This window comes from Cryptomeria japonica, chromosome 6, assembly GCF_030272615.1.
Source record: "Cryptomeria japonica chromosome 6, Sugi_1.0, whole genome shotgun sequence".
In the NCBI taxonomy this organism is placed as follows: Eukaryota; Viridiplantae; Streptophyta; class Pinopsida; order Cupressales; family Cupressaceae; genus Cryptomeria; species Cryptomeria japonica.
The window spans coordinates 394157411-394182793 of record NC_081410.1 but is presented as its reverse complement, the minus strand read 5'-3'; the positions used below and the strand labels follow the sequence as shown (position 1 = coordinate 394182793).

At 36.5% G+C, this 25383-nt stretch overlaps 1 protein-coding gene across 1 annotated transcript in view; it reads right to left on the bottom strand.

The window, feature by feature from the left end:
• The window catches only part of LOC131038324 (probable serine/threonine-protein kinase At1g54610), a 37121-nt gene extending 13589 nt beyond the window's left edge, over nucleotides 1-23532 (bottom strand). Inside the window, exons 1-4 of the mRNA XM_057970707.2 lie at nucleotides 21761-23532; nucleotides 19434-19718; nucleotides 18790-19107; nucleotides 12447-12674 (exon numbers count right to left, since the gene is read on the bottom strand). Coding sequence (XP_057826690.1) covers nucleotides 12447-12674; nucleotides 18790-19107; nucleotides 19434-19718; nucleotides 21761-22249 — 1320 coding nt within the window. The 5' untranslated portion in view covers nucleotides 22250-23532. The remainder of the gene's footprint in view (nucleotides 1-12446; nucleotides 12675-18789; nucleotides 19108-19433; nucleotides 19719-21760) is intronic.
• Between the last annotated feature and the right edge of the window lie 1851 nt (nucleotides 23533-25383).

Genomic DNA, 25383 nt, shown 5'->3' with positions numbered 1-25383 from the left:
GATAATATATGGGTTTTCGCATAGTCGGGTATGATGATATTGATAGGGATTGTCTTCATATATAAAAGAGTTCTCCTTACTTCGTGGAGTTATGAACATCTTGCTATTATATGCATATCTCAGCATGGCATTAATTATTATGATCTGCATGTATTGCTAGATCAATATCATATCTTTAGTCTACATCATACTTCCTTCTATATCTTATTGTCTTGACGATGATCTTCTTATCAGCGATATGAATCTTTTGATATAATATATTACTCTTGGAAGAATTGATAAGGATCTTGCACAATTAGATCCAGAATGATAGTCTATGTGGTCACTTGATATATTGTTAAACAGATCCGACTCTTCTTTGTTTTGGTGAACTCTATGGTTTGGTTACCATTATTCATTCTAGGATGAGTATCTAAAATCAATTGTTCTTATAGATATTGATATTAACATCTATTGTTGGTGATTGATAAGATTATTTTCTTGAGATCATCAAACCCTTGATCATATCACTGGGTCTCAATACTTTATCTTACTGGATGTGCTTTATTGATGCTAGAGAGGAAGATCGTGAAGTCTTATCAATAAGATGATTTTTCCTTGATAATATTTTGGTGTAACTGGCTTTATTGAGAGAATATGCGATTAATCATTATATTTAAGCCATAATCTATCTTCATAATAATGTCGATTAGATGCTGATTTGCCTCCTTGCTTGAGGTGTCGTTATTAATCATTGTCGGCAATAATATAGTTGCCAACTATAGTTTGTATATGTTACGGCATCCTTAAATATGATAGCCTCCTCAATCATTGTTTCGACGGTGTTTATATTCCTCTTTTCCTTGTTGACTCTACTACATGTGTTCACCACGTAGCTGAGTGTATTGCTATGTATGAAGACTGCATATGAATAATTGACGGTGCCAATATCGTATCTGTTGATCCTATATCTTTGACATCATAGTTTTCTTGATGATGACCGGAAGTGGTATTAATGGTTCCTTGATATCATGCTTGTTTTCTTATTAATTAGTTTAAATCTTTAATTTAAACTTATTTAACTGTTTATCGATTTTAATTGTCTCCATGTCCGGCTAATGTAGAAACAATTCTGAAATGGCCAACCCATCAATAGTGTAAAACGGCTATCGATTTGGCATATCGTTCATGTATCATAGTTATCTTTACTCGTATGTACTCACCGGATATTTATTTATTATTATTATTTATTTATATTACTTATATTATTATTATTTGATAAATATGAATTTAATATTAAGCAATATAAATTTTATATAAAATCTTATTTGTTATTAATAAATAATGATCATATATAACATAAATAATAATCATAACAAATAATAATAAACATTAATAATTATATATTAGAGGAAAATCGTGAAGTCTCATAAATGAGACGATTTTCCAATATTATTAAATGTTAATTAATAAATGTTTTAATTATCGTATTTATTTAATCACAATAATCCAATGTCCAAAGAGGGGTTATGACAGGGTGTGAGGAGCCTTGTGGGCCAGCTGTTCCCCTACCATTCCCTTCTCATTTTATGACGTTTCCAAAAAGTACTCTCGATGTTTCTAGCTTAGGGATGGCCTTAGGGGACATTACCCAATCATCCCTATATCCTTGCAACATCCAAGGTACAGGATCATCATAATTTCCCCTGGGAATGCATTCTCGTGCAACATAGATTTTTTGTAACTAATTTTTCAACTATTATTTTATATATAAAATTTCACTAGTCCCCAAATTTTCGAAAAAATTGTGGAACACTAGAGAAAACACCTTATTAAATGGTTCATAAGCCACAACACTTGTTGAAGGGTTTGCAAATCTTGGTTGTGAGAAAAACTCCATGGTTAAGCATGCTTGAGGAAGAATGCGTGGAACACTAGAGAAAACAACACTTAATGGTTCAAAAGCCACAACACTTGCTGAAGGTTTTCAAAATCTTGATGTAGGGAAAACTCTATGGTTAAGCATGCTTGAGCAAGAGTAGTACAAGGATGGGCGACCTCTTAAGACGTTTGTTGCTTCCCCCTAGGAGCAATAAGTGTTAGGTTGACCATTCACAGTCCTGAGAGATAGGGTCTCATAATATATAAGTTAAAAAGATTGACTCAAAATACATATTTGGATCCCAATAAATCATCACATAATTCAATACATTGCAAAAACACCACTGATATGAAAATGAATGAGCTAAAGAGCTCTATAACGAATGGTTCATAAGGCACAGCAGTTGCTGAAGGTTTTGCAAATAGAGTAGTAGCAAGCTAGGTGAGCTTGAATGTGTAATGTCCCCTACTAGGAGGCTGCCAATTCCAGTAACTTAATAACAGTTCTGATCTGATCTGATTGATGATCATGTCAGGAGATGCTTTTTGATTCCTTTCCTTTATATCTCTCAATGTGAGGGAGAGGTCACACCTCTTCGTTATGGATGTCCTTTGACAAGAGACACACCCTTTCACCATTAACACCCTTTGAAAGAGTGCAACTCTCCATTATTTCTGCCCTTTGAAAGGGACACAACCTTTTATAGTTCATGTTTGAGGGAGTCGCAACTTTTCACCTTATACCTTTTGACCATTCATTAAACTTAACTAAATTTAGTTATGATTATGTTTAATTTTGTTCTTTTATATTTATAAATTTATTATTATTGTTTATTATTAAATCCTAATTTGAAAAGGGGACATTACAGAATGTTAGGGAAACTCAATGGCTAAGCATGCTTGACCAAAGTAGTATGGGTGAAGTTACCTCCCAAGAAGTTTCAATGGTTCATCCTTGTGAGGATCTCCTCGGTGCAGTGGGTGCTAAGTTGCTCATTCATTGTCATCGGAGATGGATTCTTTTGAACCAATATTCATGATATATGGATCAATGAAGATAGACTTGAAACTAAACAACTGATCCTAATAAATCATCACATAATTTAATAAACTATGAAAGCACTGCTTACATGGAAATATCACTTTGAAATCAGAAGTTTTACTAGAGGTAGGATCTAACCACTATCCTTTAACCTAGGTACAAGGCCAATGCTCCTTCGAAAGGGCCCCTGATAAAGAAGGCAGCGTTTGAAATGGAAGTGTATAAGGCTATAGGACCCCATAATTTTCTGCCCTTTTTCTTCTAAAGATTCCAGGTAGTGGTTGGCACATGTGATTGCTGCCATGGAAAAATACAAGTATTCCCATTAAATTGTCAAGTTTCTTAATATTACTTCTATACATCTCATTTCAAAGAATGCTGAAGCAAAATCTCTAGATAATTAAAAACTGTTATACCCATGTAATACAGTCTACGACTGTTGCCAAGGTTGGATATAACAGGACTTGAACCTATTCTTATATTATCTCTAAAGCCTATGACAAAGTTTGTTGGCTTTTTCCTGATTAAATGCTGAAGAGGCATAGGTTCTTAGAGCAGTTGGTAGAGTGGGTCAAGGAGCACTTCTCTACTCCAATATTATTTGCCTTGATCAGTGGGACCTACGTCCACTTTTTTAAACCTTTGAGTGGGTAAAGATAGGGAGAATCCCTGTCCCTCTACCTGTTTATCATTATGGTTGAGGAGCTCTTAGAAAAGCAAGGAGACAGCTTTAAGGGGCTTAAAGTTTCTGCTACCTATGAAGCAGTTACCCAACTCCAATTTGTTGATATGTTGGCTATCAAATATTCACTTGGGGAGCGCAGATGCATCAAGGAAATTTTGAGGCACTTTGAAATAGTATCAGGACAAGTCATCAGTAGAAAGAACTCTAAATCTTCCAAACTAGATAGCAAAATTGCTTCACCAATAATTTAGGATGTAAAGCAATGCATCTTCCGAATTCCCATATCAGAGTTCTTCTCTCCAAAGAAAGGCCTAAAGCTAAAACCCTTGGCTTAGGATACTGGACAGACTCAAGAAATTCGGTAGTGGGAATAGTAGTGGTTGTCTTCAACAGGAAGTCTAAAAATAATCAAAGTGATCCTCTAAGCGGTCCCTAAATTATTGTGTTCCATTTCGCAAGCACCAAAGGAGGCTCATAAATAGATAAGATTGTGTCTTTTCTTGTGGCAAGGGACAGCAACACAAAAGAAATTTCCATTGATAATACGAAAAAAGGTATGCTTGTCTAAAACTTTTGGAGGCACCGAAATTAGCAACAGAAAGCCAGGTAATCCCACCTTAGATTCAAAACTAGTTTGATGGATCTGTAGCATAAGTAACACATGTTGGAGAAACATGATTCACAGGAAGTAGCTGAGCAATGATGGCCCCAAAAGGATCTTCAACATGACTTCACCTCTCAATAGATCTGCTATCTGGGACAGTATGACCTTTGCCAAATTAAAGATTCAAAAACTGCTTTTCTATAAGAAATTCAATGGTAAGACAGCAAATTTATGGGTCAATGCTTGGCTAAAGGATTACCCAATTACATTACACCCGAAGTTGAGGAACGTTCAGAATGTAGCATCCCAAGTTTGAGCGAGAAAGTGAAAGACTATGGGTTAACCAAGACATACGTAGGTGGAAAAAAAGATATAGAAATACATTGATTGCTTTTCAAACAGACCTAGTCCCTCTTGGCTGAATTAAAGCACGAAATGCAGAATTTCAGAATTCTCTAGAATAAACTCTGAGAAAACATCGATGGAGTTTTTTTTTCAGAAGTTATATTGTTGTTGGAACTTGGAAGATATGGTACAAGACAGGATTTTGACAGGAAATCAATTGAAAGGAGGGATTTTTAGGATCTCTCAAATGTGAGCCTTGTTGTAAAGAGGAGGTCAATTATCACAAATCAATTGAAAAGAGGAATTTTCAGGATCTCTCAAATGTGAGCTATGTTGTAAAGACGAGGTCATATCACATCCTTCTAAGTCTTTCCTTCACAAATAAGGTGTGGCTAGGTTTGGTAAACAACTCTAACATTAGTAAGTACTTTCAGTGCAGGCTTGCGTAACTTATTGAGCGGATGTATAAAGTCAAATTCATAACATATTACGATGCTTTGAAACTTTATGCTGGCAATGGTGTTGGAAAGTGTGGCCAAAAGAAATAGATGGATCTTCCAAAGCAAATATAGATCGCAGAGCAGATCTAAAATGAGGTAGAAATAACCCTGAAGGAGATTATGCATAACTATAAGATGAGGATAAAAGAGGACCTGAACCTGTTTGACAGTAGGAATTGGGGCTTATGGAATGCTACATTAAGGCCCCTAATTCTACATCAGCAATGACCCATTTTCAGCTATGATACATGGGCACACGTCCCTGAGGTTTTCTGTCCATGTCCCCGTACCAGGGACATCTCGGGGACAGGGACAACTCAGGGACATTTCCTCAAGTCTGACACTGTAAACAATACATGCTTTGAGCAATTTATTGGGGTTTCAATGAATGCATACAGACTAACTATTCACAAGAATGCATCCAATGTTTGATAACATGAAGATTGTTGTGTTTTAAGGATTCTATAATGTATATGTCAATATGATGAATGATTCTATGATGTATATATATTTGTATATCGCCATACCCTTTGTCATCCCTTGACATCCCAAAAAATAGCCTCAAAAATTCCCATCCCTGAAATATGTCCTCCCATCCCGGAAACTCGGTGGAACGTATACCTTAAGAGGATAGTGAACTGGCTTCCTCTGAAAAAAAAATAGCTAGAAGGTGAAGTTTGAAAGTGCATCTGAAGCTAACCCAGGATCCTCTAGAGCAGGTTGTGTTAGCCAGAACTGTGAAGAAAAGGTAATCAAGTTCAAGGCAACCCCCATGGGCTGTACCTCCAACAATCTGGTGGAGCCTGAGGGCTTGGTAATAGGTTTTCTGCTGGCTATTGATTCAGATTTTCTAATAATTGTGATAGATGAGGACTCTAGTTCATTTGAAGTCATAAATAAGGTTCAATGGCATTAAGGGGTTTATCAATGAAGCGACAAATAAGTTTTCTCCCCTGCTTTCAAGAAAAGAATAGAGTGGCAGATTGGCTGGCTAATAGAGCGGCTGTAGAAAGAAATAGCTTTAAAAGGATTAAAGGAAGTTACCATTCTCTGTGATCAGCTTCAGAAAATTGTAGATAAAGAAAGAAGACTACGGTAGCTAATCAACATGTGTGGCACTTTTGCCTGATCACCTAAAACTTAGCAGCTTATAGGAGTCATGAGTGGTTTCAGCTTCTACATTTTTTATTCATCAGAAAAGAAGCAAATATTTATGGAGGAGTTATTAAGTTTTTCAAATTTTTAATGTTCAGGACAAGTTTCAAGTTTTCAATTGAGCAGGCATCATGGTGGGGATCCTTTATTTCCTTTGCTCCATATCTTATTGTTTTTTGTAGCAAGTTTAAAGTTTAATAAGGTGGTTTTATTTTACAATTTTGCACCCTTATGGTTGGCCTGGGATGTATATCGGCAGGAGAGGACTGAAGCAGACCATTGCAGATATAAGGATTATCTGGATTGTGTTTTGAGTTTTCTGTTCCAGTTCACTTACAGCAGTACAACAAACAGTTGCAGCTTTTATGAAATTGAAGAGAGTCATTAAGGAAACAATTTGGTTTCTAGTCTAGTTTTGGCAACAAAACAGAGGGTCTATCAGGATCTTGAATGCTCTTTAGCACTGTAGATTGCGACAAGAGATGTTTGTAGGCACACTTGGAGCACTTCTACTTGTTGCATGCAGTTACCAAGATCCACCAGAAAACAGAAGCCTCTATCTGGACAAGTTTCTTGTTGCTTGATGGAGCACCCTTGCTCTTTATAAACTACTTTCTTAGCTTCTAGTAGGTGGCATCAGTCATGGATGTGGTGATGGTTCTGTAGTTCAATCTTCTGTCAACTGTGTGTCTGTTGTCTTTTCATTGTTCCAATTTTTCTTATCTGCTGCTATTTATGGAGTCTACAACAAAGAGTAAAAGAATCTGAGACACTCAAGATGATCATAGTCAAGAAAAAAGCTATGTTACCCCGAGTTTCCGGGACGGGGACGGCAGGGGACGGGGGCATGCGTTTCCGGGACGGTAATTTTTTTTTGCCAATTTTGGGGACGGCTAGGGGGCGGCAAAGGGTACGGCTATATAAAATAGGGAAAATTAAAATATATAGGGAAATTTAAAATATTCATATGAAAACATGGATAAAGCATGCACATATACATTATAGAACCTTAACATATAAGAACTAGCAGAGTTCTTATGCCAAATTTGTGTTAAATTGAGAGTCAAAGTCAAATTGCTTATAGAATTCATTGTCAAAATTCACTATCGATATGCAGAATTTATGGGGACCTCCCCTAGAAGTCCCCTGTCCCCGGGACGGGGACGCCTGAAAAAAATACCATAGGAAAAAAGCAATGGTAATACACAAACCAATGTGATTTGTAGAAACAGAGAAGGGAGGGGTCTACAGAGGATATTGTGGTATTGAATGTGCCCATGGTGAGAAAAAAGTTATTTATCATTTCCAGTTCTGTAAATTCAAACAAGTGGTATCTTTTCCTTCAAAAGTTGAAGTTCAATGCTACAGGAAAAGTAAGAACATGCAGTATGGAGAGGCAGTCAAAATAGGAGAAACTCAAGAATATGAAGACAATTAAACAGAGACAGGAGCAGCAGGCCCTCCTTGAAGATTAAGAAGTAAGCAATTCAAAAACTCAGCTTCAAAGGGAATAGTTAATATGAAATATTTCAAAAACCCAGCTTCAAAGGGGATAGTTATTATGAGATATTCCCACCCAGTTGCCTCCTTTGGAATTCAAAAACCCAGCATTAAGGGGGATAAGTATATTATGGAATGTCGCCATCAAAAAGGGGGAAGCGAAGGGGCCACACAGGAAGTTGACTGAGGATTTTGTCCATGAGAAAGATAAGGCTGCCTCCAATAAGGGAAAGAGAAAAATCAGTGATTTAAAAATCAACAAGAAAGGAGAGAAGTCCCCATGTCTACAATTAGAAACCAACCATTGGTTGACGAAATTAGATTCACTGGGAAAGAGACAAAGGAGTTCCATTTGTGGGTGTCAAAAGCTATCATTGAGGGATTGACTGATAAAACAACAATGGAAAAAAAAGATATTGATGTAATGCCCCATCTCCAGTCAATCTAAATTTGTACATATTAGCTCTGTACTTGCGTCTTCCTTGTTTTCGTCTGCAATGTGTTTTCCCTTCCTGAGCATGCCTTTCTTCCACCTTCGGTCTTCCCTTCTTACAGTCAGAGCTTCAGACTAATCCATCTCATCATGCCTTCCATCCATCGCCTGCCTCACCATTGTATTTGTCAGACATCTTCTGGACTTGCCCTTATTGACATGCCCGTTGGTTGACCCCCAACGCCTCATCCTATAGTTTGAGTCTTGTGGCTGACTCTGATCCTTGATATTTTTTCCTATGTTTTTGTTACCCTCCTAACTTCCCAGCATGTGTTGTATTGTTTCTAATAGTCTATTTTTGGCGCCATCACTTTTAAAGTGGAATCTTTCCCACCCATGATCACTGTTTAAAATTGAAGTTGCAGCTCAAGGATTGTAGCTCAATTGGTTGAGCATACAATTAGTGAGGATGACAGTATGTGATTAAAAAAGCTATCCACCAAGGTTCAAGCCCCGTAAGGTGTTCTTAGGCCAAGTTTGATAGCTGGATGACTTTGATGGAAGGGATCCCCTTGCATGTGACTGCTCAGTCCAAGGACAACTTCTGGTTTAGATGTATGCTTACTCAAATTGTTGTTATCTGCTATAAAAAGGCAAAGATACTGACATCTATGTAATCCACTTATTTCCATCCAAAAAAAATGAAGGTGCTAGTGTACATGGTGCCAACCTGTTTTGTTGTGGAGGATATAAAAGAGTGAATGTTTTCATCCAGATCACCATCTACACTTAATCAAATTCCTTTCAGAATCCATTTTGAGCACTTGTGTCTGATCGTGGGAATCCTAGGACGAAAACCCTAGTGATTTCAGAGAATTATCTCATACTATTTGAGCTTCTTTGCAGATTCCAACCGCATTTTATTGATCCAGTTTGCCATGTTGATATGAATTGCTGTTGTAGTTACAGATATTGCAGAACTATTTTAATGTAATGCAACTATTATTGTTATAAGGAAGAGATCAAGATTTGTGCCTGTTATTGGTTGTTCATTGTAATAAGAAGATTGGGAGTTATTTTTGTCACTTGCTGTTTGAATTCTAATCTTATTGCTGATGCATAAACAATAATTTAATGAGTTGTCTAAGATCCGAGTAAATGCTAGGGTCAATAGTGTTGTTATTCAAATACCAAGTATTTGTGGAACGTTAAGAATTGGATTTGCATCACTGTTTTGGCCAGTGACATTACAGTTGACAAGGTGGAAAACATCAAGGACAATGCTCAAAGTGCTTGGGATGCTCTAAAGCACAATGTAATTGTAACACTACTTATCTTCAAGCATAAAAATCAGAAAGAATAATGTTTTCGAGCTAGTAGAGTCACATTGATATTTCTCATGCATTTAATATGATTGATTTTTCTAGTTCCCTGTAAACAATTTGCTATAAGCAAATGTAATTTAAATAATAAATTATTATAACTTGATCAAATGCAATGATTCAAATTGGTTAGTAAACTCAAGATAGTTCTGTTATTTTCATGAAATGTCAAAAGTTTTAATTCAATTTGTTCAAAAATAGTTTAAATACATATTTTAGTTCAACCATCGAAAATTCAAAACAGCCACTCACACTTCAAGAAGATCTCAACAATTTCGGCCTCTTAGCTATGGCACACTCTAGGAGAAGCAATTCTATTTAGAACTCAACATCTATAACATGCTCAAGAGAGCAAACACCCTAGCCAAGATAATCCCAACGCAAATAACATATTAATATTTGGATGCTCTTGCATTACTACAAACTCCTCATATAGTGTAAAAGAAGGCTTCTAGAAAATTTATAGAATACATTATTCTAAACACTATGACCAACAATGATGTGGCTCCTACAACATACTAGATGGTGGTGTCTAAACATTAACTGGTATACAAAATGATTTCTAATGCACCACAGTAAACTACTTTTTTACAAAAGTACGTATGTACTTTACATCATGGTTTGCAAACTCTGCGAGTACTCTCCAGTTGCCGAGTACTCTATTTTCTTTCTGCTGGGTGAGTTTTTAGAAGTTCAACTCTCGCGTTTTTACATACATAGGAAAAACACTGGTAAATATGTTGACACAGGTAAAGACTAGTTAAAATGTGTTTTACACACATTTTACCATAAAACCATGCATTCTCTCTTTCAAAATATCAATATTTAATTTAATACATTTTGTTTATGTTTCTTTAAGAAACTTTAATTTTTAGTACTTTCTAAGTTGCCAAGTTTTTGCCATGTTTTTGCCGAGTTTACTAATCACATATGGGTCATTTTAATAATCAAGATTCAAGACAACCAACTATGCTATTAGCCATTAGTTCTTGCCCATTAGTTGTACCTCTAGATACTTTGTTTTGTTTTACATCAATTTGCACCAATCTTTCGCAGTAGGACACTGATTGTGCATCAAATATTTCTACATTTAATGTTGATCCTTTTTATTCAATCCATGGCCAATGTCAATTTCAATTCCACTGGTGAGGACTAAGGTTTATTATGGGGTTAGTTTACTTTATACTGGAAATGAGATATCCATATTTTCTAATTTTTTAAATTTATACAAATTTATCCTTTTAGAAAGGTGAGTAGGGAAGGGTCTGTTGAATGGCCATCCTCGATCAGAAGAAAACATACACTACAATCGAAGTACATCCCAAACATCCTCAGAATATGTTGGAGATGCATTCAAAATTAATAAGTTGAACGCATTTATGTCCTTTCAGGCCTTAAAGTACTCAATGAATGAGATCAATGGACCAGAATGACATAGGACAACAAAAAATGCAAGAAAAGGAGAAAAAACAGTAGAGACACTGAAAACAAAGACATGGGGAAGAACAGATAAAAATGAAAGTTTCAATAGATTTTGGCATAAATTAGTAAACCACACATTGTATGTACAATTTAATGTAGAAGAATAATGTCTCCTAGAAATATGCATTATAATTCAATAGTATATAAAAGGTTGTTAATTGTTGGGAAATGTCTGAGCATAGACCCTTCATTGTAAGACTGATAAAAACTCAGCAATCAGTGAAAAAATTCTGCCAAAACTTGGCATATTCAAAAATTGTAAAATTTATGAAAAAAAAAAAAATTATTGCAGGTGGATTTTCTGTCTTTTTTGCAGACAAAAAACTCAGCTGTCAGACTCCGCTGAGACTGATTTTAGGCTGCAAACTCACCAAACCTGTATTGAACATGGATACCTATAGCTCTAAAATCAAACTTTCTTTTCAAGTAGAACCCCTCTGAGAATGCAGGATGGATTTGAGAGGGAGGTAAAGTATTTAAAATGAGATGGACACAAGAAGACTTCACAGTAGAATATCTGAGTGAATATGCATCTAAACAGAAGCATGATCCAATCTCCAATTGTGTTTCCTTCCTCTTGTAATATATAGAATAGTAAAAGTCTATTTGCTGACAGTTTTTTAAAATAATATTTTACAAGATAAATGAATTTCATGAAGAGACAAAAAGAACAGGAAAGAATTTTTCATTGAAAGGACTGTTGCAACCATTAAGTAGCAGCCTCAAAAGTCTCAGTTGTCAGTCTCAGCCAAGACTGCAAGTTAAGGCTACAAACTTGCCATGCCTGACTATTACTCAGATCCATGAGTCTACCTAGACCAAGACTCACTGAATCTCAACAAGCGGATACCTATACCTCTGGAATCAACCATTCCTTTCAAGTAGTGCCCCGTGAGAAAAAAGGGGTGGATGCAAGAGGTAGTGTTAAAAAATTAAAAAAGAAATGGATAGAAGCAGACTTCCAGCAGAATATCTGAGTGAAGGGCCAGATGCATGTAGGAAATCATGTTTCCTTCCTTCTGTAAATATAGAAGGGTGAAAGTCAATTTCCAAACAGTTATTTAGAATACAATGGTAAATGAGTTTAACAAAGAGAAGAGGTAAGTATTTTTCATTCAAAATAATTTCAAGTATCCCAAACAAGTATTTACACAAAATTTGAGTCACAAAGCAGTGTCTATTAGTAAGTCAACAGTTTGAAGGAACTAATACTAAATGGACACAGCTGTGATGAGTGAAAAATTATAATAATGCAATAACACAAATGTCCTGAAGGTTATATGAAAATACAGATAACTAGAACCGGTCACAAATAATTTATGTTGATAGTCTCCAACAATCTCATATTAATCTGGAAACTTCTTCATTATGCATAAAGTTGAGCATTCAGTTCTCTTAAATTCAAGCAGCTAAGGTACAATGATAAAGAAAATAGAATGTGTAAAATGAAAAACTTACATCACTCTTTAGAGCTGCAGCTGCAGTTCCACGATCAGCAGGTTCTATAGCAAGAAGAACATCCATCAGAGCCAAAGCCGACGCTGGGAAATCTTTAAAGTTCTCTGCAACACAACGCTTGTAAGGTTGTTGTGGCTTGAAGATGGTTGCATGTGGCAACTTTGACTTTCTCCAATAATCTTCTGATGGCGAACCACACAGCTTAAAGATTTTGTGCAGCTGTTCCACCTGATAGTCAGAGAATATAAAATTAGGGATACCGACAAAAGAATAAAAAATTAAAGAAAAAATCAACAGATAATTAAATTGGTTATAACCAGACATGGATGCAAAAGTTTTGGAGGAATTTCACTAACGTGGATGAAATAACTCTACATTTTCTATGCTAAAAAGAGTTCATTAAGAAGAAATAATATCAACTAAGAAGCTAAGCAGAGCACCAATAATCTTGAGATAACTATCCCTGGCTATAAGAAAATGGAATTTAGAATCAAGAAACTAGCAAGAAGAAAAAAAGCAATATGCAGAAAGAAAGAGTTTTAAGAGAAATATGCAAAATAGATTAAAAAACAGATTCACTCATGGCTTGGACTTCCTATATGTTACAACCAATGCCACAACCAGAGCCACAAAATACATGATGTGAATATAGTTGCACGGAGATTTCAGTTGAAAAAACTATTTCTTCCACCTAAAAATACAAATGGAGAGCACAATTTATAATTTAAATTTTTAATAAATGCTTGTTGTGTCAAGCATAATATATTTGTTTTTCTAACATTACCCAAGGATAGTGACCCAAGAATAACAAAAACAGAGTGAAGAGCAGTCACTCATCACAACACCTTACATAAGTGTAATATGATATTACCATAGAATGCAGAAAAGGAAATAGACCAGGATCCCTGTGGTTACGTGGTATCATCAAATGAAGAGCACAAAAAAATCAAAGCACCAGAGAGATCTTCATTCATTTTTAATTCTTCATCTTTCCATCTTTACTCTCAGGAGCACATTCAATTTTCAAATGAACTAGAGCCAATTCCACTTTTTTGACTGAAAATGCACAGAAGACAGCAACATACAGACATCCATCTAGACAATTGCAAACTGCAAATCACTTCCTTCTATTCTATTCTCCCACTCTCCTCCTGTATGTTCACAGGCGGGAATAGGAATCTTACTGCAATTAGATCGTCATAAAAACTGAAAATGGAAAGCAGCAAACTTTGCCTATGATTCCCTCTCCTTTCCACCCCTCACATCGCATAACTTCCTTTATTATTAATGCAAGAAAGGAAACGCACATTGACTACATATGAAGAAACTTCAGCTTATCTATTGTGGATCTTCACTAGGTTACACAAAAAGGGGCTGCTATAGTACAATGGAAGTTCAGATCATATCATGTTTTGAAGTTACAGGTCTGGGATTACATCATTAGTCTTTACACAGTCAAAAGGACAAGCTATTTGTACTAAAATACTCATGCCATTATATATAATAATAGCATCCATATGACCAGCTTCTTCTAACAGCAACACCATGAGCATTCAAAATACAAAGACAAGCATGCATGTGGCCCAATCTGCATCTGTTTTCCTTCACAAGGTATCTAGTTCCATTGTGATCGATCTTAAATTTTGCATCCACTAGAGTCAAATTCCTGTTAAGCTGGTATGATGTCCCAACTATGGCCATCATTATAGTGGAAGAAATATCATGCACGTCATAAGTGTTCCTTCAGAGTTCAGACATATGTTGTTCCCAGATCTTTCATCATCTAGCTCACCAGAAATTGGGCCATTACAATATCCTGAGCATCAACATCTTTTCCAACTTTCACACAATCTAGAAGCCAACACCTCAAAGCCTCATAATTAATCTTTCTAAGAATTGTACAAAGCTAACTCAAAAGATTTTCACCATTCAGCCCTTTTCCCTTGATTTGGACCTCCATTCACCATACAATTTTCTACCCTCTTGTAGCTCTTACAAGAAGAGATATAAAGTTGGTGGTGGCACGATTCCCTACAATAGTTGCAATTTATAGATTCCTTCCCTTTTACCACCTAAGCATTCATTTGAGTGTACTAAGGGCAAGAAAATCTCATTACCACAAAGGTTAGCATTAACCAGAGTAAAGACTACATTGCATTCCATTTCAAATTCTCAATAACACATGGGCTAACCATGCAAACAATGAATCATAGAAAACACAGAGAATAGTTTCCAAATCTACATTATTCTATTTTAAAAGTAAACTAACTATTACTTCCTCAATCAGATTTTCAAATGTCTATCACTCAGTAAATGCAGATAGAGCATATCTTCCCCTGAAAATCTCAAATGCATACTCAGCTGATGATATAAAGAAGGTCATATCAACAAATTACAGGGGCTTGAATCTAAGAAGCGGTAAACTGATGAAGAATTCATTATCAAAAAGCTTGCTATCATCTATTGCCATCTTCACGCCCAAATTCTATTCTTGCCCAATATCACCTTCTCCTTTTACCCACGGTTAAAAAAGTCTAAAGAAAAGATGAGTAAATAAACAAAAATATGACCCTTCATTGAGCTTAGTTACCGATATGTGGGCTTCCATTGGATTTTAATTCTATATTAAAAGCTAACACTCAAGAACCATTACTGTGTAATCATAGATGATAGTGTAAGGTACGGAGAAGGGGTTAGTTAAGGGATGTGTTAGTAACATAATGATGCCTAGCATCACAATTCACAAAGTCTAGAATACCATCTGGAATTTAGCCTTTCAAAAAATGATTGGTAACTCACTTCTGTTCAAAACTATGCTCCCGCAAGTTTCTAAGACAAAGACAGTAGGGGACACCGGGGCATGTTTAAAGAATGGGTTTTTTGGGAGGCCACTTTTTAGGGGGTAGCAGAGGATGGCTATTAAAAAAATAAGGGGATTTTTAAAATATAAGAAAATTTAAAATATTCATAGACAACATTGATAAGGCATTCATCATAGACATTAGACTTGACTTGTCAAATTTTAATTGCTTCCATTGTCAATGTGCCCATTAAAAATTACAACAAAATGCCCAAAGTCTGCAAGTTTCAACAGCAAAATTATAAAAAACACGGAAAATATGCAGCTGACCCTAATCAGCATCTGGTAACACTGCAATTTCGACTCCATACAGCTGGGATGAACCATCATCCTTCAGCATATAATATTGACAATTTACTTGCTCTAGTTGTTCATACATGGATGTGACATCAAATACATAGGCTGATGATGTCAGTCACATAAAATATGTCATCTAGTGTTTAATTCTCTCTTACATGAGCGCTTTTGTCAGGAAAAGAACCTCATATAGCTGCAACAGTCCTGACACCAAACTTGATCAAAATAAGGTTTTCCCTCTCCAAGCTGTATTGTACAGCCCTGTGATAGCAGTTGTACAGACTGATGACATGAGCATCCAGAAGTTTTCTTTTGACGTGTATTTTTACCTCTTAACTGAACCTAAACTCTGTTAATATAAAAATGACAGCAGGTGTACAGACTGATGGCATGAACACTTTGAAGTTCACTTTTGACATATATTTTTAATTTTCAATATTAAACTGACCCTAAAATCTGTTATTTGAAATTAGTAATTACTCACTTGTTTCCTACATTTATGATCGTTTATTGCAGATACACTTGCTGCTGTAGAAAATTAGTATAGCTGTGTTGGACCTACAATCAACTCCTTTGCATATTCTCCATTACCTAGATGCTAAGTTACCGGTTCGGGTTCAAAGAACCCAGTACGCCGGTACGGCAAAATTTTGAAAAGGGGTTTGGGTTCGTTAGTACAAAAACATGTAAATTTTATATATATATATTTTTTTTTTGATATTTGTGAAGCCTATAAGCATGAATTAAAATTTGCATGTCACATAGCATCATATAAACAACAAAACAAACATAAACTTGTAATCATAGCATCAAAATCATACCATAATAGCATCATATACATCAAGTTTAATATCAAAATGACAAAACATTCAAGTATCAGTCTTCAACTCCTCCTCTTTGATCTTGGAAGCCAAATTTTGTTCACCCTTTCTACAACCTGCTCTCATAAAACTTTTGTTTGCAACACAAATGAGGTGAAATGAGTGAATAAAATGTTTTAGAAGTCACTTTTAGGTTATAACTTTCACTTTTTAGAAGGCAAAATTCAAAAAAAAATTAAATTTGCCATATTTTTGGACTTTACGGGCCGCCCAGCCGCCCGGGTTCGACCTGGGTCCGCCCAGGTTCGACTGGGTTCGACTGGGTTCGACCAGGGTCGAACCACCTCCGAGTTCTTCGAACCCTAGTCGAACCCAGTTCGAACCAGACCCGTACCACGGACCCGGTCAAACCAGGTCCCGTACCAGGGGGGCCCAGAGGCGAACCCGGTAACCTAGCCTAGATGTACCACATGGAATGTGATATCACCTGTATGGACTGAGATGTCAATAACATGAAAACTACATTCTAGGGTTTAACTCTCTCTTACATCAACACTATGCTTGCAAAAGGCCTTCAAAAAGCAACAACAATCCTGCTACTAAATCCGATTAAGGGGATTCCATATCCTAGCAGTACTATACAGACCTGTGAGAGCAAAAGGTATTTATTAACATGCCTATAATTCCTTCCTGCCCCACTCCCCCTCCCTCGACCTACAATTTCCATCCTCCCACCCACTCCAATCCTAAAATTGTTTTGATGTGTGTTCCTCCCTCTTACAAGAGCCTTCAAACCTCTGATATGAAAAACAAGGTATCTACTTATGTTTAATGGTCAAAGTTGTTGGTTTATAACAGCTGCATGGAGTCAAAAAAGAGACTAAAAACACGCCTGGTCTGTGGGGGCCAGCTGATGTTCCATCGCAACTGAATGGAGTCAAAAAAAAGTGACTGAAAACATGCCTGTCCCCTAAAGCCCAGGTGTTGCCCATCCCTTATGGCCCGGAAATGTTTTCAGTCACTCCTTTGACTCCATACAGCAGGGATGAATCATCAACCTTCACCATTAAATGTAAATAAATAACTTATTTAGTTATTTTTCATATGACAGGTTTGAGGGCTGTTGAAAGAGGAAGGAACACACATCAAAAGATAATTTTTAGGATGCTGATTTCATAGTCCTTGCCTTATTGATGCTATCACACATCCCCCAACTGTCCCCTAATGTAACCAGGCATTTCCTAAAAGAAAACCAAATACCCAGAATGTTTCTTACTTTTCTGAAATTTCAGGGACAGGGTTGGGACATTTCCTACCCATTCCCCGCATTCCTAGGGAGCTTAGGTTCAAGACGTCAGCAGCCTTGTCAGAGAATCTCACATAAATGTTGATAAACTACATTGTCCATCTTCTTGATGTGCCATAAAGCTTCTTTAGCAATTGTCCCAATCACGATCATGACAGCTTTTCAAAGTTCATTGCATTTCTTAAAATCCGAGTCACCTTTGGCCACCAAACTCCTCCATCCTTTGTAGATCACAACCTAGAATCTTTTCCAGGACCAATGGCAAAAACAATTTAAATTCAGACCATTCATCCTGAAACACTCCTCCATTATTAGTTGGCCCCATTTTCTCCTTTTGTCACTACAACAAAATTCAGCTGTATTGATCTAGGAGAAAGAGAGAGAGAGAGAGAGAGAGAGAGAGAGAGAGAGAGAGAGAGAGAGAGAGAGAGAGAGAGAGAGAGAGAGGCAATCCAAAAAGTTTTGTCATTGTCTTCAATTTTTTCTTATGATTATCAATCACCCAATTATCAAGGAACAATATATATCATTTTTATTTATTTAACATTAGTCATACCATTTAATAAAGGTCTTTTGTCAATGCCTAATGTACATTGTTTTTATTTGAGATAGATAGACGTAATTGCCATGTGAACAAAAAAGATGAAGTTAATCTTTTTGCAGGTTCCTTCTTTATATTGCATTTAAAAATATGACAAATATCAAATGACATATGTTTCTATCATAACTATGGTCAGAACATCTCCAAAATGGTGAATGACAGACTTATAAGTAAAACATCATTCTGACCACATGAAAATAAACGAACAACAGAGAAAATAGGAATATTCAGACATCTAAAAGGGCACCTCAAGGCCTCAAAAACAAAAAGAACTAGAAATATGAAAGTAACCTGAAAAGCACCTTCTGAGAAATAAATTAGCAAAGGCTGGATGAATAAAAAAATGGCATTGATGTTTCTTTCCCAGTTTAATAAAGTATGTCATCCATTGCAAATTTTATTCAAAACCAGCCCAACAAGAAACCACATACCATAATCAAATGAGAAAGATAAAATACCTCTGTTCTCCCTGGCATTATAGGTTTTCCAGCAAGCAGCTCTGCAAGTATGCAACCTGTGCTCCATAAGTCCACAGCAACTCCATATTCAGTGGCGCCAAGTAAAAGTTCTGGAGGCCGATACCAAAGTGTTACCACACGGCTTGTCAAGGGCTGCCTTTGATCAGGGTGAAAGAAAGTAGCCAATCCAAAATCAGCTATCTTTAGAACACCCCCATTGTCAATTAAAAGATTTGAACCCTTGATATCACGATGTAGTACACCACGGCCATGGCAGTGATCAAGTCCACGGAGCAATTGTTGCATATAGCATTTCACCTGTTAAAACCCAGTTAGTTCCAAGTTCACTTGAAGGATACAAATAGTTCAGGGTTCTGGTCCCTGTTTACAACCAACAATACTACAAGAAAGCCAAGAAAATAGCCAAAATGCCACGCCTATATGTCCGTTGTAAAGGAATGAAATTTCTGCCTTGGCCAGCCACTTGAGGCACAGTCAGAAAAATGTTACAATATAAAATGGCAACACAAAAATATATTTGAAGATAATCAGATAGGAACAGCATTATACACAAGTAGTGACAAATGGAGATCATCTCAAAAGCCCTATATGAATGCCAATCAATTTGAGAAGCATTTAATAACCTGCGGTTCAGTGAACTTAATTCCTGGGCACGCAGCAAGACCAGCAAGATCATGTTCCATGTATTCAAATACAAGATATAAACTGCAGGACATTCGTGAAGTAACCAATCCCTCCAACTTCACCACGTTTGGATGATCAAGTCTACGTAAAACCTGTATCTCTCTTGCCATAAAGCGCACACTTTCAGGCTCCAAATTGTCAAACCGCACCTTCTTTAGCGCAACAATTTTTCCAGTGTCGAGATCACGTGCCTTATACACATTGCTGTAAGTTCCTTGTCCGATCTGCAAAAGAAAAAAAAGTCCATCAATAAAACTTGTTTTAATTTGAAGATTAGAACTATATGTACAGTTGATAGCCCTAAGCTACCATCTTCCTAAAGTGGAAATATAAACTTCAAATTCAAATTTCTGCACTCTATGGGTTCTTGTTGTTACAACTAAGACATGTTTTGGACTAATTATGGCCCAAAAATATTTAAGACACTAAGTGGCAGCCTTCTCATTCAAAAACTCATTTGAACATTATCTAAAAGCTCAAACTTTAATAGAGTTGGAGCTGCTGAATAATGTGGCTTTCATATCAATTGTTTATAGCTAAATAAATTTTATATGCCATGGACACAGTATAGCATATAATGTAAGCCATATAAAAGCTTTACTTATTTCATCTGAGACAAAAAAAATTGGCTTCAGTTCAGATTAAATCTGTGAATTACTGTGCTCCACAATTTTTGTCTTTCCCCCTGAATTCCAAGATAAGGGACGATTATAGCTAAATAAATTTTATATGCCATGGACACAGTATAGCATATAATGTAAGCCATATAAAAGCTTTACTTATTTCATCTGAGACAAAAAAATTTGGCTTCAGTTCAGATTAAATCTGTGAATTCCTGTGCTCCACATTTTTTGTCTTTCCCCCTGAATTTCCAAGATAAGGGACGAACTCATTTTATAAAACCATGGAGCATCCCTGACAGAATGTGCTCAATTCTGTCAGATCTCTTACTTCTATCTAGAAAGTGCAACCTAATTACTGCTATGGATGATCGATAAAATAAAATTGTATTGGAGAAAAACTACAGTTTTCATGGTTGAAACAAGGATGGGTGTCAGTGACCTATTCTGCAACTTTAATAGACTCTAATCACAAGGTTCAGTGTACAGACATATATGCTGAAGGCTTGAGATTTAGGCTAAAAATAAAGGAAAACAAAGGTTACCCACCCTTCTTGTAATGCATAAATTTGACACTCAACAAAGAAATAGAGGTCCATACACCATATTCTCAACAAGCCAAACACCTGGGTGTTAATAGTGAAAACCTCTGACCTTCCCAAGGTGATAGAATCCCCTTTTTATAAAGAGTCTTACCATGATGCAACGAACTGTATAGAAGTTGCAATGAAATCAAATTTCCCAGCCCACTAATTATTAGACAGAACACCCAAAATTATTAACAAATCTCATAATATAGACAAAATTTAATGTTCATCCTCAGTAATTTCTACATAATATTTTTCGTCAAAAATGCTTACTGAAATGGAATTGCATTAAGCATATATGACCCCAAAACATAAATATTGCTAATGAAAACAAATGTTGCAAGCTAGAAATGTTGGTTACCCCTAGTTTGAACCCATATGGATTGCAGAAAGAGAAACCTCATTAGATGTGTTCCTTTTTTTTGCCAATATTAATTGAAGCACCCAAACAAGAGAATCGCAAATTTTCCTAAATATCAACAAAATCTTTAGGACTTGTAGCAATGCAAATATCTTTCCTTTGGCAACTCCTTAATGCACGGTGCAACCCAGAATGTGTTTTCTGGAAGCATCCAAATGAGCAAAGATAAGTTGCTTCTGTACACGAAGTCTGCATGGACTTGCAGGGAATGTAGCACTTTTGGTATGATTTGACTTCCTGAATGGTGATCTCCGCAAACTAAACTATGAAAACCTGATATAGTTAATTATTGATAAGGCAAAGGGCAGCACCTTAGGGAGTGTTTCTAGAGCATCCAGCAAAAACATTGCTAGTTTTCCTTATTTAAACAATATTTGCATGTATTTAGAGTGATGCGGACATTTAAACTTAATCAACTCTAAATAAGACAATTCTAATTATATCTATTTCCAATAACAACGTAGACATTGAACTCCTCACAACTGATACAACTCTGATTTTATTTGGGAGATTCGACAAATGCTGCATGGCATGATTTGTATGATATTGCATTTCCTATCAAGCAACAAGGGTTATGTTACGGTAAGAGCAAAAAGAAAAAAGAAATGGAAATACAAAACGAGAGAAACCCCACTGACCTTATCAAGCTTCTCAAATGAATCTGCCCGACGAGGAATCCATCCCTTGATGGCTTCACCTGCGACAGCAGTGAGCCATGCTGGCCATCCAGCAGCAACCTGTTCACCTTCCGTGTGTCTTGGTGGATTCCCCAGCCTGAGGTTCGAATTGGTATTGGAAATAATATCCACCGGCGGCCTCTGATGGTGTGGATGCCGATGCTGCTGCTGTTGCTGCTGCTGTTGCTGTTGATGCTGCTGCTGATGCCGCTGTTTTTCGCCATCATCTGCCAGCAGAGAAACCGGGGCAGCACCATTGCCGACCTTACCCTTATGCTTAGCCCTGTGATCCCTCTCCTGCCCGCTGCCGTCCCTCTCGATGACTTCATCCCTTCCCGCAGGCACCACCAGCCGGCGGGCAGCCGGTGAGTGACTGGTGATAGAGGACAAACCCCTCTTCTCTGCAGGACTCTCCGACCTGCCTCGGGGTTTTCCACACACGGATCCCATAATAACAATAATTTTTAAAACAATAACCACAAATCCTTTCCGCTGCTGGACCACTTCTTTTTCAAATTCCTCAAAGTAATTATTAAGATCTTTCTTTGGCAACTCCCTGCATAATGTTACAACATTGCATTCTTTAATAATTTGCTGCCATCTTGTATTTACTGCATTGGCACAGCTCCGCCTTAATTATGTTGCTTCTGACTATTAACTCCTTTGGTGTACCGGGTTCTAATCCTGTCGCCTGTCGCGTCAAACTAAAACATGCTGCGGAAAATGCTAAGCTCTGCAGTACAAAGCAAACCCTCTACTCCATCGAGCCGAATTAAAAAAATGAAGAACAAAACATACATTCAAAGATCCATGGACGATCAACACGACTAAAAAAGCAAGCTAACAAAGAAGAATCGGGATCTCAGGGTAGCGTGCGAATCCATCTACTGAAAAACCGTTTGTAATTGGAAACAAGCCCTGGGCCAAAGTAAAAACCCTACCAAATCCCTTAACTTCCCCCGCATTGCTTCTTCTCAAGTAAGTAAAGCAAGAGGAGCACCGAGCCTCAAGAACAGAACTTCGTTTTCTTTCATTTGGCGCGTTCCGCGAAGTCAATGTATGGGCAAAAGGAAACAAAGCAATGCAAAGACTCGCCTCCTCCCGCCCTACATTCCAACAAGAGGCGTGACAGCAACAGTATTGTTCGTATTGCAGAACAAATCCGGCAGATCCAAAGAGGTCACCGGTTCGAATCACGCCTCGCTCTGTCCCAACGCCTTTGCACGCCTGCCTGCCATTGCAGGCTCTATCGTCTTCTCATTCCCTGGTTTCTTCGACTCTAGTTTTTTCTTTATTTACTTCCTTCGTTTTATTTCATGGAATTTTGCTTCATGTCGTTTTCTGGGACTTGGAGTGCCGGCTGACAGGTGTAACGGGCGTACACTGTTTCCATCTTGGAAATACCAAACGTAACCATTACTATTTTACCAGTTTCTTCTGTTCCCTTCTTCTCTATAACTACTTAACAGACTAACTCTTTTGTAATTTCGTTCTCGTATAATTGATATGGTCCCTATGCATTAGGATTAGGTGATACGGATTATCCGGCCAAACAATTCGTTAAACTGGTCCAAATATACATTTTTTCTGCTAAATATGTTCGTTTAGCAGCCCAACTTGTGGAAATTTCTTGTCCGAGAAGAAAATTTTCAACGCACGAATTCCCAGAATCCGGAATTTTCTGGCTCCGGTCCAACGAAAGGGGGGGTTTATAAATTTTCTGTAACATGGTCAGGAATATTTTAAAGGTACAAAATGGAGTCTTACTGCATCTAAATCGTTTTCCGCCATGTTTTTTACAAGACAGTCTTCAAAAATAACTACTTTTAGTAGAGCTTAAACATCGCTTAATTGTACTGCTCCTGTTTATTTGATCAATGATGTATGTGGTCGCATTAACGGTGAGAATAAAAATATATATTTCTATTAGAAAAATGTTTCTCACTCTTTGGTTGCTCGTGGGCTTATAATTATTTTAATTTCTTTGTTTTTGTTGTTTTGTCTATTGGGCATAGATGTTTAGTGATTTTTTCTTCGGCCTCAATCTTTGTTGGCTCTAGTCCAGTGTATTTATTTATCTTCTCCTTTTTCTTAAATTTGTTAAGCTTTGGATTAGAATCATTAATTCTTTGTTTTCAAGTGTTTTGAAGAGTGCAAGGTGAAAAATGTTTTATTTGGGTATAATGCAAATGAGTATCTTTTTGAGGGTATTGTCTTTCTTTAAGTGTCATTTGTTTTTGTCATTGAGGGTGTTTATGTATCTTTTTTCTAAAGGTATGGTTAAAAGTGGTGTAAGCCTAGTTAAGTGCATGGTTAAAACCCTTCATCTAGTGTTTAGGAGGTTTTGGAGAGAAACCCGGCCATGCAAATTTTGATGTGTTTAGCAAATCTTCTTGTATTTAGTTGAGTGTCCCAACTCTCTATGAGTGACCAAGTGCTTGGAAACTCCACTTATTTAAGGATGTAGAAATATACCCTTATGTGTGGAGTTTCTTCATTGCAATGTTTGATGTTAGAACTACATGACTAAGTGTTGTTGTCACCATGCAAAGTCTCGAGTCTAAGTGCAATTATTTAATATTTGTAATATTATAAATAATTTACCCAAATAGAATTTAGGGTGTCCAACTTGAATAAAATCTTGACATTCCATTGTTGACACTCTCTATCATATGTCAAGTTAGTCTAATTACAAGTCTAAGAAGTTATTGAATAAAAGGTTACTAGATGAATTATGATTAGAATCTTCGACCACTTATATATAGCCAAGTGTAAGTATAATTATTGATATTGTATATTGTATCATTTTTTGTTGATTAATGCATTAGGTGAAATGCTTTTGGAGACTAGGTTTTCCTAAAGTATATATGATGTCACATTATCTTGTGACTATTTTATTTTCTTCTATTTCTTCTCTTATATGCTTATTTTATCTAAATGTTATGAATATGTCATTTTTTCTAAAATTTAACTAGATCATAAAACTTGTATGATCTCCTTGTTAGGTTAAGTAGGATTTAGTACACATTTCATTACATTCAGTATTAGAGCCTAACCAGCATGTTAGATCCATTGGAGATGTAGTTCTATTTTTATATTAATTCTTGCTTGAGTGGGAGTTTTACAATTGTTACTATGATTTAGGAACTAAATATGGCAATCACTTCTAAAATGGAGTTGGAAAAGTTATATGGAACAAATGTTAAGCTTTGAAAGCTTGAGATAGAGAATTTCTTTGTCAATAAAGATCTATTAGTAGTTGTTTCCAAAAAAAACATATGTCACAAAAGCTAAGGATTGGGTTATTCTTGATAGAAAGATAAAAAACCCTTCTTTGGCTTTTCTTTGTCAATTCAGTGCTCCTAAATGTGTCAAGAGAAACCACTACTAGTAGCATCTAGAAAAAAATTGGGGAGCTTGTACTAGACAAAGTAACTGGTAAACAAGAGTTTTCTACAAACAAAGCTTTACTCCTTAGAGATGAGATGAAAAAATTGTGGTGGAGCACATGAATTTTATTCATCATTGTGGTGAATTAATCAACATATGTGGTGTTGGGACTCAAGTTTCTTGTTGTGTTTTAA